Source organism: Phyllobates terribilis, unplaced genomic scaffold, assembly GCF_046119375.1.
Source record: "Phyllobates terribilis strain yellow unplaced genomic scaffold, ASM4611937v1 Scaffold_3__8_contigs__length_932513732, whole genome shotgun sequence".
Classification (NCBI taxonomy): Eukaryota; Metazoa; Chordata; class Amphibia; order Anura; family Dendrobatidae; genus Phyllobates; species Phyllobates terribilis.
The window spans coordinates 265061277-265073897 of NW_027362763.1; the positions used below are offsets into that span (position 1 = coordinate 265061277).

Below are 12621 nucleotides of genomic sequence, written 5' to 3' on the forward strand. Positions count from 1 at the left end.
CCTACTTCAGGGGGTATTTAATTAAGTCTATCCTGTCTAACATGATCTGATGTCATTGTACAAGGATATGTTCTTTGTTAGCAGAGCTCTTACTTTCAGACTCCTCTGTGTATTTGATACCATGGTAACAGAACAGTAAGCTAAAGCCAATGAGATAATGAGATATTCTCATTGTAATTGTGCTTCATGAGGGCACCAGTTCCCAAGGGTGCTATGTGACAGCCTTACAAGCGCTAATAGAATTTACAAAACACACAAATATTAGTAGGATGCCAATTGCAACAAAAACCATGCAAGCACACGTGAAGTGCAGGACGCTTTCTTCTGCCTAAATCAAGTCAGGCACATATATGTGTCACAGGCTATGAAGTATTATTTTAATGATTATCAGTATGTCTAAATCATGAAACTTCAAGGAACTTCAGGTTTGAAACGAACTAACCAGGCCGTGAGATGCATTATAATTGTAGCTGTATGTTATAGGCTGAGATACGCTGCATGGAAAGCTAAAATGAGGAGGCATGCACTCCACTTTATTTATCGAGAATAGGAGAAATATATATATATATATATATATATATATATATTTATGTGTATGCATATATATTGAATTATATATATGTCTATACATATAGATATACAGTATTTATACACATACTGTATATATTTATTTTCTACATATTTTCTACATATTAGTACACTGGATAGTCACACCTATTTAAGATAGATATGTAATTATTAAAGCTATATTAATTTGAGCATAATGACCAATATTGGAGAATAAAGATAGATAGATAGAGATAGATAGATAGATAGATAGATAGATAGATAGATAGATAGATAGATAGATAGGGTTACAGTGACATATTAGTATTGGAACACTACACTGTGTGCAGAATTATTAGGCAAGTTTTATTTTAGAGGATTATTTTTATTATTGATCAACAACTATGTTCTTAATCAACCCAAAAGACTCATATATATCCAAGCTTAATATTTTTGGAAGTTGGAGTGGGTTTTTTTAGAATTGGCTATCTTAGGAGGATATCTGTTTGTGCAGGTAACTATTACTGTGCAGAATTATTAGGCAACTTAATGAAAACCAAATAGAATCCCATCTCACTTGTTTATTTTCACCAGGTAAACCAATATCAGTGCACAAAATTTAGAAATAAACATTTCTGACATGCAAAAACAAAAACCCAAAAAATTAGTGATCAATATAGCCACCTTTCTTTATGATGACACTCAACAGCCTTCCATCCATAGATTCTGTCAGTTGCTTGATCAGTTTTCGATCAACATTGCGTGCAGCAGCCACCACAGCCTCCCAGACACTGTTCCCAGAGGTGTACTGTTTTCCCTCCCTGTAGATCTCACATTTTATGATGGACCACAGGTTCTCTATGGGGTTCAGATCATGTGAACTAGGGGGCCATGTCATTATTTTTTCTTCTTTTAGACCTTTACTGGCCAGCCACGCTGTGGAGTAGTTGGATGTTTGCGATGAAGCATTGTCCTGCATGAAAATCATGTTTTTCTTGAATGATACCGACTTCTTCCTGTACCAGTGCTTGAAGAAGTTGTCTTCCAGAAACTGGCAGTAGGTCTGGGAGTTGAGCTTCACTCCATCCTCAACCCGAAAAGGTCCTACAAGTTCATCTTTGATGATACGAGCCCATACCAGTACCCCATCTCCACCTTGCTGGCATCTGAGTCGGAGTGGAGCTCTCTGCCCTTTACTGATCCAGCCTCTGGCCCATCCATTTGGCCTATCAAGAGTCACTCTCATTTCATCAGTCCATAAAACCTTTGAAAAATCAGTCTTAAGATATTTCTTGGCCGATTCTTGACGTTTTATCTTATGTTTCTTGTTCAAAGTTGGTCGTTTTTCAGCCTTCCTTACCTTGGCCATGTCCCTGAGTATCGCACATCTTGTGGTTTTTGATACTCCAGTAACGTTGCAGCTCTGAAATATGGCAAAACTGGTGGCGAATGGCATCTTGGCAGCTTCACGCTTGATCTTCCTCAATTCATGGGCAGTTATTTTGCGCTTTTTTTGGCCAACACGCTTCTTGCGACCCTGTTGGCTATTTGCCATGAAACGCTGGATTGTTCGGTGATCACGCTTCAAAAGTTTGGAAATTCTAAGACTACTGCATCCCTCTGCAAGACATCTCACAATTTTGGACTTTTCAAAGCCAGTCAAATCTCTCTTCTAACCCATTTTGCCAAAGGAAAGGAAGTTGCCTAATAATTAAGCACACCTTTTATAGGGTGTTGATGTCATTAGTCAACACCCCTCCTCATTACTGAGATGCACATCACCAGATTTACTTAATTGGTAGTTGGCTCTCAAGCCTATGCAGCTTGGAGTAGGACAACATGTATAAAAAGTATCATGTGATCAAAATACTCATTTGCCTAATAATTCTGCATACAGTGTATATGTCATAGGGTAAAATAAAGTCATCTATGCTAAATAATTACAAAGAGTTGTCTTTCCTGCTAATCCAGCTCACACCAAACTTTTCTCATCCAGCACAAGCCAGTTTTGGATGTTGATGGCCATCTTTTCTCTACAAAATGCAATGGAAGAACTGATGGCAGCACATCTGTAGTATGTATATATATATATATATATATATATACAGAATGTGGCAGAAGGGCTTATTGCTAAGTAGTTGAACTTGTTAATTAAAAATACACATATAGAAAGAAAGAAGGAAAGAGAGAAAGAAGGACATCGTATAACGAAAATGTGTGCAGACAGATATACAGTGGGTATAAATAGTCTACACGCCCCGGTTATAATTCAGGTTTTTGTCATGTAAAAAAATTCAGCATGGCATGTCTAAAGTTGGTAATCTTTGCTCACTCGTCCTTGCAGTAGTGCTCCAAATCTGTCAGATTGTGAGGACATCTCCTGTGTCCAGCCCTCTTCAGAGCAACCCACAGATTTTAAATTGGATTTACGTCTGGGCTCTAGCTGGGCCATTACAAAACACTGATTTCTTCTGGCAAAGCCATTCTTTTGCTGACTTGGAGGTATGCTTAGGGTCATTTTCATGCTAAAAGTTGAAATTCCTCTTCATCTTCAACTTTTTAGTAGAAGCCTGAAAGTTTTTATGCAAAATTGCCTGATGTTTGAAACTGTTCAGAATTTTCTCCACCTTGACTAAAGCCACAGTTTCAGCTGCTGAAAAACAGCCCCAAAGCCTCCTACATGCTTCACTGTGGGTATGGTGTTCTTTTGGTGATGCACAGTGTTGGCTTTGTGCCAAACATACCCTTTGTAATTATGGCCAAAAAGTTCAACTCTGGTCTCATCAGACCATAGCACATTTTCCCACATGCTTTTTGCAGACTTGTTGTAAGTTTTGGCAAAATATAGCTAGGCTTAGATGTTTTTCTTTGAAAGAAAAGGCTTCCATCTTGCCACCCTACCCCACAGGCCAGACATATGAAGAATAAGGGGTAATGTTGTCACTTGCAGAACACAACCAGTACTTGCCATAAATTCCTGCAGCTCCTTTACTGTTTCTGTACATCTCTTGGCAATCACTCAGATAAATTTCCTTCTTGTATTTTCATGAATTTTTGAGGGATGTCCAGTTCTAGTTAAGGTCATTGTTATGCCAAGTTTAAGCCACTGCTTGATAACAGTCTGCACAGTGTTTCATGGTATATCTAATGCCATGGAAATTTTTTGTACCCTTCTCCTGACTGATAGCTTTCAGCAATGGGATCCCCTTGCTGTATTGTAAGCTGTTTATAGACCACGACTTTTGCTATAAAATGCAACTAAGCAGAAGTCAGGGAAATCCTACTAGAACAGCTCAACTTTATATGGGGTTAATCAGAATTAGTGTAAGTGATGACAGCTGTGCACAGACTATTATTTAACATGAGTTTAAATGTGATTGGCTAATTCTGAATACAACCACATCCCCAATTATAAGATGGTGTTCAGACTTATGCAGCCACATCATTTTTGTATTATTTTTATTTCCCTCTCAAAAATAATTAATTTTGTTTCTCTTTGTACAGATTATAGATAACATTAAAGATGGGAAAAGTTCTAAAATAATTCTTCTTGGTATGATTTTTATGCCTGGTATTTTAACACAGTGCGTGTAGACTTTTTATATCCACTGTATCTTTATTTTGAATTGGAACTTTGGTTAGAAGATTTCAGCTAAGTGAATGAGGTTGCCTCCTAAATGATAAAGCCTTGCACCAACATTATTCATCACTAAGGATTGATGTAACTGGCACCAGAGGTAGTTTTCAACTTCAAAACTAATGCATCTGAAAAAAACTATTGGCTTTACCAGTGACACCAATGTGTTTTGGGCAGTAGTGATCTTAGTGATGGCTGCTGTCAACTTGACACAAACAATATTTACAACTAAAACACAAGCGATAGTTTTATATTCAGTGTATTTTTATTACATTGCAATGGCAGAGCATCTGCTTACACTGATATGTTATTGCTACCTAAGAATGCTTCAATTTATTATGGCATTATGCAAATAGGATACATTTCATTAGCACTCCTATACTAAGATTAGCTGCTACATACCATGTGATCTGCCACGCAATACAATTGGATAGCTATTGACTTTAAAGCACCACTCCAGCATTTTTTTTCACTGTTAGAGTGGTGCTACTAATATAAGTTCCCTGACCTTAGTCTTATACTTAACCAGTCGCCATCTTCAGCTCTTCCCGGTGCTGCTCCGGTCCTGCTCCACCATATTATGACCACAACTTCTGACTGATCGGAAGTCAGAGGTAATGGTCACAAGCTCTCAATTGAAGTCTATGACAGACTCGTTTTGGCATCGATCTGGCTCTCACAGACTTACATTGAGGTGACTTCCGGATCAGGTCACAAAGTGCAGAAGATGACTGGGGCAGCACAGATTAAAAATGAAGATGGCAGCTCGTAAGTATAAGACTAGGGACAGGAAACTTTGAATAGTAACACCACTCCAGTGGTAAAATAAAGAAAAACGCTGGAGTGGTCCAATAAGTATCATATTCTTTATAGTGACTGTAGCCAAGACTAAGAGCAATAGTACTCACTTTTTAAAGATGTATTAAAAATAGCATTGAAGTTTTAAACTACTTCTCGTGCTGAATCCAACAATCCTTAGATATTATCTTGAACTTTAATGGATAAATCCGTGTACCCTCCCTACATTCTCCCAGGTGCAATAACATGTGGATATCCTGCTTTTGGTACGATTATCATAAACTTTATTTTTCTATACTTATACTTTTCTATACTTTTTATCACCCCCATTTCTTAAAAAGAAAAAAATTTTTTTGTAATACAACTAAAAATACCGTATACAGCTTTCCAATATATATTATTTTATTAATTCCTTATATTTAAAATGTAAAGTGCTGTGTATTATGTTGGTGCTATAGAAATAAAATTATTATTATTATAGTCATCAAGATCTCTTCTAGCTGGCATCTCCTGAATTTTTACTGTATAGAGTAGACTGTGAAAGCAGAGATCTTCTGAACTGTGACAAATTAATGCAGAAAGTATTATTGGAAAATTATACACTTTTCAGAGCACAAAGTGTAACATATATATACTGAAAGTCAGACTTTAAGTTCAGCCTAAAAGTGCAGTTATTACTGGATCATATACTGTACACCACGATTTTGTATTTTTTAAGAAACAAGGATAAAAAGGATGATACTGATGCAATGACTATGCTAAACATACTGTAGGCACATATTAATGCTTTGTCAGACTGACACCATTATAATATAAAGCATTCTAATAAAGTAGTCTAATGTGCACCGCCAGTCGCATAGACTGCAATGCATAATGCAGCATGTGATTTACATGCAGACATTACATCCATTTATATCTTTTACAGCAGTCTTTAATGTTGAAAGGAGAAAACATCGCTAACAAGATCATCACGATAGAACAAATGGTAAATATTTTCAGATGCCGGCATCAATATGATGCTCAGGTTAGTTTGAAGTGTGATAAAAGGAGGTTTAGCAGTGAACTGTTGTGTAAATGTATGTCTAATGATATTAGAAGCGAGCAATGAAGCTTGATTTTACTTGGATCGACACAGAACTTGCATAAAAGCAATGTCTGACGAACACTCACTTTTCTTCAGTCCCCGCTCCATTGGAATGTTGCTACTTACAGATGCAGATTGATGTGCCGACCGTAAAAGACTGGGAATGAAAACAAGATCAAGATTTAGTTTAATCTCAGCTATGTGGATAAAATAATCAAGATCTATGATAAAGTAATGCTGCAGAAATGTTACAATATGCATAGGCACATGTATTATATTATAGTGTACACATATATGATTGCCTAACCATTTAGCAAACAAATGTACTTACTGTGTTGAAATCCAGTGGTTTACCATAGACAGGGACAGGGGGATAGTTGTCCTAGGCAATACAGTTCATGCGGGTGCAAAATTTCACCCCCTCGTCACTTCTCCATGCTGCCCACATTGCGATTCATTGGCACCTGGAAGCACGCGGTAAGTGCCCGACTGGAGCTACTTATGCAGTATACAACAGCTGAGATGAGTGTGTCATTAGCTGCTGCACTTTTCATAGATTGCGACCGAAATGACAAAGGACAGTGTAAGGAAGTGAGTTTTGTCATCTCAGTCACAGCCTATGCAGTATTCAGCAGCCTGTGACAAATTAATCTCCACTGCTGCGCTCTTCATGTCACGGGTGTGTCAGAGGGGACAGACAGTCACTCTGCAGTTTGTTGCAGGAGATCTCTACGTTTGACATTACAGACATCTTCTCAGAGGCTGTCTGCCTCTAGGACCCAGCGGATACCTCCCTCTGGCTAATTAGCTCCCTGGCCTGGGTGTATAAATACCTTGTGTGTTCTAGAGGGAGGTGCCAGCAATATTCACTACTACTTGTGAGGCTTTAGCAAGAGCAGTGCTTTGTCCTCTCAGGAACTTGAGGCTGTGTGCGCATTTGTCTGGAGTCGTCTAAAGCTAAGCAATTCCCCCCTGTTTGTCTACCCTTGTTGTCTATAGAGTTTAGTGGAGATTGACTAGTGCTCATCTCAACTCCTCCCTTCCCTAGCCTTAGCCTTATGCCAGGGAAAGTCAGGGTGAGGCACGCGTGCGGCAATTTGTGAAGAACCAATATAGGGACGGTAGTTGAGACAGGGTGACACTAGACCAGACTAGGAGGCCTCCACTTTCCCCCTTTCCCTAGTGTCTGGGCTTCCTTTCCCTCTTCCCTCTGTGTTGCACTAAGTCTTTCCCACACCTTGCGTGACACTTCATAAGCAGTGACGGAGATGACAGAAGATTAGCACTGGACGAAGGAAGACAGTATTGAATCAAGTGCAGTATCAATGATTTAATTCGATCTTCATTCATTACTAAAAGCTACCTTTATATTTTTACATATTTTTCTAACCCTAACTAGGGTTAGGGATAGACTTCCTGCTAGAATTAGTTTTAGGGGTAGGGACTGGGTTAGGGTTAGAGCTAGGGATAGAGGTAGGGCAAGAGTGCTAAATTGTTACATAAAAAATATAATAAAGCAAAAAAAAAGAGCAGAAAAAAAAATAAACAAAAAAACGCAGTGTATACCTTTTTATTTATTTTTTTCATATTAAAGAGAAAAGAAACATGAGGTCAAAGTGTAAACTATAATTACATCAGTATTTACCTCAAATTACATCCCTGTAATAAGGAGGATCAGAGGGTTGAAAAACTGGACTGATAGAGGGGACTCAGCGTGTGCTAACAGTTCACAGATTAGGGAGGCACAAAATATTTAACTTGTTGCAGCTGTTGGCAACCCACTCTATGCTACTGCCCAAGTCCATACCCGCCATGAATTAGTAACATTTTGTCCATCAGTGACAACTATTATTTTTCGAAGATATTTTATTTAATTTAAAAAACAACTGGATAATATTTGACAAAATCTAATGATTGATCCCTAGAACAGGGTCACTGATTCCCCATCTCTGCTCACTGTGGCCGTAATTGAATAGAGAAGCATGGTCTCATATGACTGAAATAGTCATAATATCAAGAACCAGCACTGCCTGGGTTTTTCCTTTAACACTCACATTACAAGTCAATTTCCCAGATAAATCCAATACGAATGTATTTGTGGATATATTTTACCTAATACTATTATTTAACTTCACCCATCATCAACCCATACCTCAGTATAAACACTGAGTTCTCTATGCAATGTTGTTGTATGTTTGTCATTATGGTCTGTTTTCTATAAAGTAAATTACATTTTGGATTTAGTAATCCTTTAAGCAATAACAATCCTCGAAAAAAAAAACAACAAAGCATGCACAAATAGCATGGAAGGATTGCACTTACACAAGGTACATATTATCAGTATCCCCTCCCCCAGAATGATCAGAATGATATAAGTCATTTTGTGTTTTCCATCAAACATCTAGGTTTTCAGAATGCCCACGTTCAAGAGAACAATAAAATTGTCAATCACAAGGAGAAAGATCTGAAGTTTGAGAACTTTCCATAAAAATATTTTTTTATTTTCATAACATTTTCATTTTCTTTCTCTTGAAGTTTATGTCAGTTTGGGCCATTTAGGACAACTTTACTGGGTGGCACAACCATAAACCAGAGAACAAAGGGAAGTGTAATGACATCCGTTCATGTCTCTGATTCATCTGGAAGAATATGGTTTGGGTTCCTTCTTGGAATCCATCCATTTCTCTGGAAAGACCCCTCTAAAGTACTGTCATGGTCTTAAAAGATTTCCAATATTAAAGTAGCTTCATCAGGTTGATTGCTAGTTGGTTAGAAAAGTAATCATGTTGTTCCCCGACTACATCTGCTATTGATGATATAGATTGCTTTACATATGCATTAAAATCAGATGACATTGCTTCTTTTTCTAAGCTGATTATGCCGTGGAAGTTTCTTTTTTACTAGGAAATCAAAGGGAAACTGTACAGTATTTCTAGGACGCAATCCTACAGATTTACCTTCATTTCATGTGTCTACCTGAGGTGATGAGGGGACAGGAGTCTAGGACTGCAAGCTTTATATGAAGGATTACATACCCTCTTCTGTAATTAGGAGCATTTTAGAAGTCACTCAACACTGATCATATTATAGAGGTCATTGAACTTCCTGGTAACTTCTCAAATTCTTTAGTTTACCAAAAAGGGTACGCTATTCCTTATAAGGGGATATGACAGAACTTGTAGACATTACTGAGACTGGAATATCCATTCCATATTTCTCAATGCAATGATGTGGCTTTTGTAGCTTGTGCATGAATTTCAGCAACTACTATTTAGATTTCTACTACAAATTTTCCTTATTTGAACATACTCTAATGTGCATCTGAACTGCATCAGATCCTGTTTTAGATGAAAAATGTCTCATGCACATAGCATTTACCATATTACCATATTCTTTTGCATGGGGTCTAAAAAAGGATTTGTTTCACTGATGTTCCTGCTCTCCAATTCAAAATTCTGTAACAGAGCTATCATCTAAGGCCTCATTCAGATGATCTTTTTTTCTAGCATTTATTTTTCCACAGATAGAAGATGTACTAATTATAGTCTTAAGAGTATTCACATGTCCGTTTTTATGCTGATCGAGTGGTCTGCAAAAAATCATGGAAGCATTTCCATTTTTGATCCCTGCCACTAATCAAAATTAACCATTCAGGTCTATGGTTCCGTGAAGATAGCATACACCACACGGATGACATTTATGTGCCATCCGTGTGCTGTGCGTGATTAACATTGCAACGTATAGGAGAAGCTTTTCAGTTTTTTTTTTCATCAGTGAAAATCTCTAATGAAACAATGATTGTGAAAACGGACACACTGACTAAACACTGCTAAAAATCACATCCAAAACATTGATGAACAACGGTCCATGTTTTCACGTATAAGAAAAATAACGGGCGTCTGAATGAAGTCTAACTTGCAATTTATAACACTAGGGTGATATAGCGTACGACTCCTTTAAGGATGTGCTATAATTAGTAATAATGTTCGGTACCTGTCAGTCTGGAATCTAAGAGAAGAGACATGTTTGTGCTGCTGTGATACTGTAAGTTGTGTGAGCAGTAGAGATGGGGGAACCTGTCACTGTTCGGGTTTAAACGTCAAACACGGACTTTCTCCTGAAGTCCAGTGCAGTGTTTGGGGTAAGTTCCATGGTGACGCGGAGGAGAGAGAGAGAAAGAGAGAGAGAGAAAGAGAGAGAGAGATGGAGGGAGAGGGAGAGAGAGAGTCTCCATTATTTTCAATAGGGTTCGGGTTCTGGTGGAAGTTTGAGTACTGTTCTTTTACCCAAATCAAACTATCTCAAAAGTTGAGGTCAGGTACCAGAATCCGAACTTCCAAAGGTCCGCCCATCCCTAATGTGCAGCTCTAAATGTGTTTTATGCTACTGGATGTAAACAATCACTAATAGTAAGTTTGCTTTCAGACTGCATTCTTCTCCATGTTTAGTGATCTTGTCATTGTCCACTGGCCTAGCTCTCTTTAAGAAAACCACACGAGACAGGGATTATCCCACTGAACACCCAAAGTCCTTCCCCATGGGCAGAACACTATTCAGACAACACAGGCTGAGGGTACCACACTCCAGTAAGACTTTATTGGATCACAAACAGTCAACAACATATAGTACTTTCCAGCAAGAACACAGGATGGTGCAATTGACAGAGTCTCACCCTTCCGCTGGCTCACTGGGGATTAGAACCTCTGTGACTTCGGGGCATCCAGAGAAAACTACCCCAACTAGTAGCACCCCGCTTTCAATTGACAACCACATAGTGGTAGTGGCAAGCTTAGGAAGCTGACCGAGCACAGCGAGGTATGTGGCCAAGTCACCTGATTGTCCCAACCTGGGATCTCCAAATTACTTCATGGGCTCAATGATGGGCAGTGAATCAGATCTGTATTCCACCAGCTGGAACCATGGTTCCTGGGCTGACATCCTGTAGAATCACACCATTGACGGGAGCAGGGCCCTTTTATATCCCACAGCTCTCATTTCAGGTCATTGTCCCACAGCGTTGGGGAAAGATGGGGGGAGGCAATCCCTCATTGTTTGATTGTTCAATTAGACTGCATATTTGTCCTCCAAGTTGTGCAGACTAATACACCGCAGAAGGCTGATGCAATACATAATCAGCAAGCATTCCATAAATTAACATACAAGGGTCAACGAACAGTCTCACATGAAACAATGGCTCATGTCCCTTGGCCTACTGAACAAAGGAACAGTACGTCTGGCATAATTAAGAATAATTCACCCCCGCACCAGTGGCCAGATTGACGCTGTGCCATCACACACCCTGCAAGACCCCGCCATTGACTATAATGGTGCAGATGAAGTCAACATGTGCTCTGCTGTCCATAATTTCCGGGCATATACACCTGGAGGCGGACACCCAGACATAGTAGACTTTGTCTGTGTGTTTGCCTCCAGTAGGTGTATACGCCTGAAAATGATGCATGACAAAGAATACGGTGCGTCTGGGTGTCTGCCTCCAGTAGGTGTATATGCCCAAAAATTATGCACGACAGAGCACATGGTGACTACATCTGCACCACTATAGTCAATGGCCCCCGTCGGCGCATACGCTAGAATCCCATTTTGCAGGATGTTCGATGTAAGGCCTGACAGGACCACTGAAGGTGGAGAATAACACAGTGTAAAAGCACCCTTATCTGGAAGAAAAGCTATGGATTGAAATCCAAAATATATGAAAAATGTTGTATAACTTTTGATTGCACAGTGATTATGATTTACGTACATAAAACTGGACAGCTCCTAAGACATTTGGGCGATATTATCCACAAAAGAACATAATATCAAACATGAGAGGTCCTTCCGCAAAACACATGTGAATGCTGTTATGTGTAATATTTGCCTTTTCCATTTCAATATGTTAATTACCAGAGCATGTGGCTTTATTCATAATATGAGTAATGAAAATAATAATATATAGTGTGCTTGGAAAATGACAAATGAAATTAACACCCACATGTGTCCTGGCATTACACACATTACATTCAGACTTGGTCATACCTAGATCTTGTAGGTCGTCCAAACTGGACAGAGTAAGTAGTAGTTTGTGGTTTCGGTTCAATAGCGAGGTCATTTGCGGCTGACTCTGATACGCTGGCCATCAGGTATTTGTGTGATTGCACTCTCCTGCAGTATAGTTGTCCTTCTCTTCCAGCTCTTGATGGCTTCAGGCTCTGGAGCGAGGGCTGACCTGACAGCTGCTCGTCCTAGAGGAGTCATAGAAGAAACACATGAAACTTCCATGGCTTCCTACTTATCTGCTTTTAGAACATTCATCTAAAACATGGACAATAAAAGTTATATTTTTATTGTCACAAGAAGAAAAAAAAACCTTTGGGATTACAAATCTAAATACTTTACAGGCCTCAGGGTGAGCCATGCAGCACTAATCTGTAACTCCATGATGCATTCACAAAAACGATAACGGCATGTTATACAGTATACATCTGTTTTACATGAGGAATGTATTTAGATGGTAATCCAGATATCTCTGGGTAAAGTTCTGGCTTTTTCTGCTGTC

The 12621-nt window shown here is 38.9% G+C and overlaps 1 protein-coding gene across 3 annotated transcripts in view; it reads right to left on the minus strand.

Annotated features, from left to right (window-relative positions):
- LOC141258066 (uncharacterized) overlaps positions 1 to 12621 on the minus strand; it is a 454151-nt gene that overhangs the window by 80769 nt on the left and 360761 nt on the right. For all 3 annotated transcript variants that reach the window (XM_073673075.1, XM_073673074.1, XM_073673073.1), the window contains exons 4-5: positions 12102 to 12307; positions 6152 to 6222 (exon numbers count right to left, since the gene is read on the minus strand). In XM_073673075.1, the coding sequence (XP_073529176.1) occupies positions 6152 to 6222; positions 12102 to 12307 (277 nt within the window). The remainder of the gene's footprint in view (positions 1 to 6151; positions 6223 to 12101; positions 12308 to 12621) is intronic.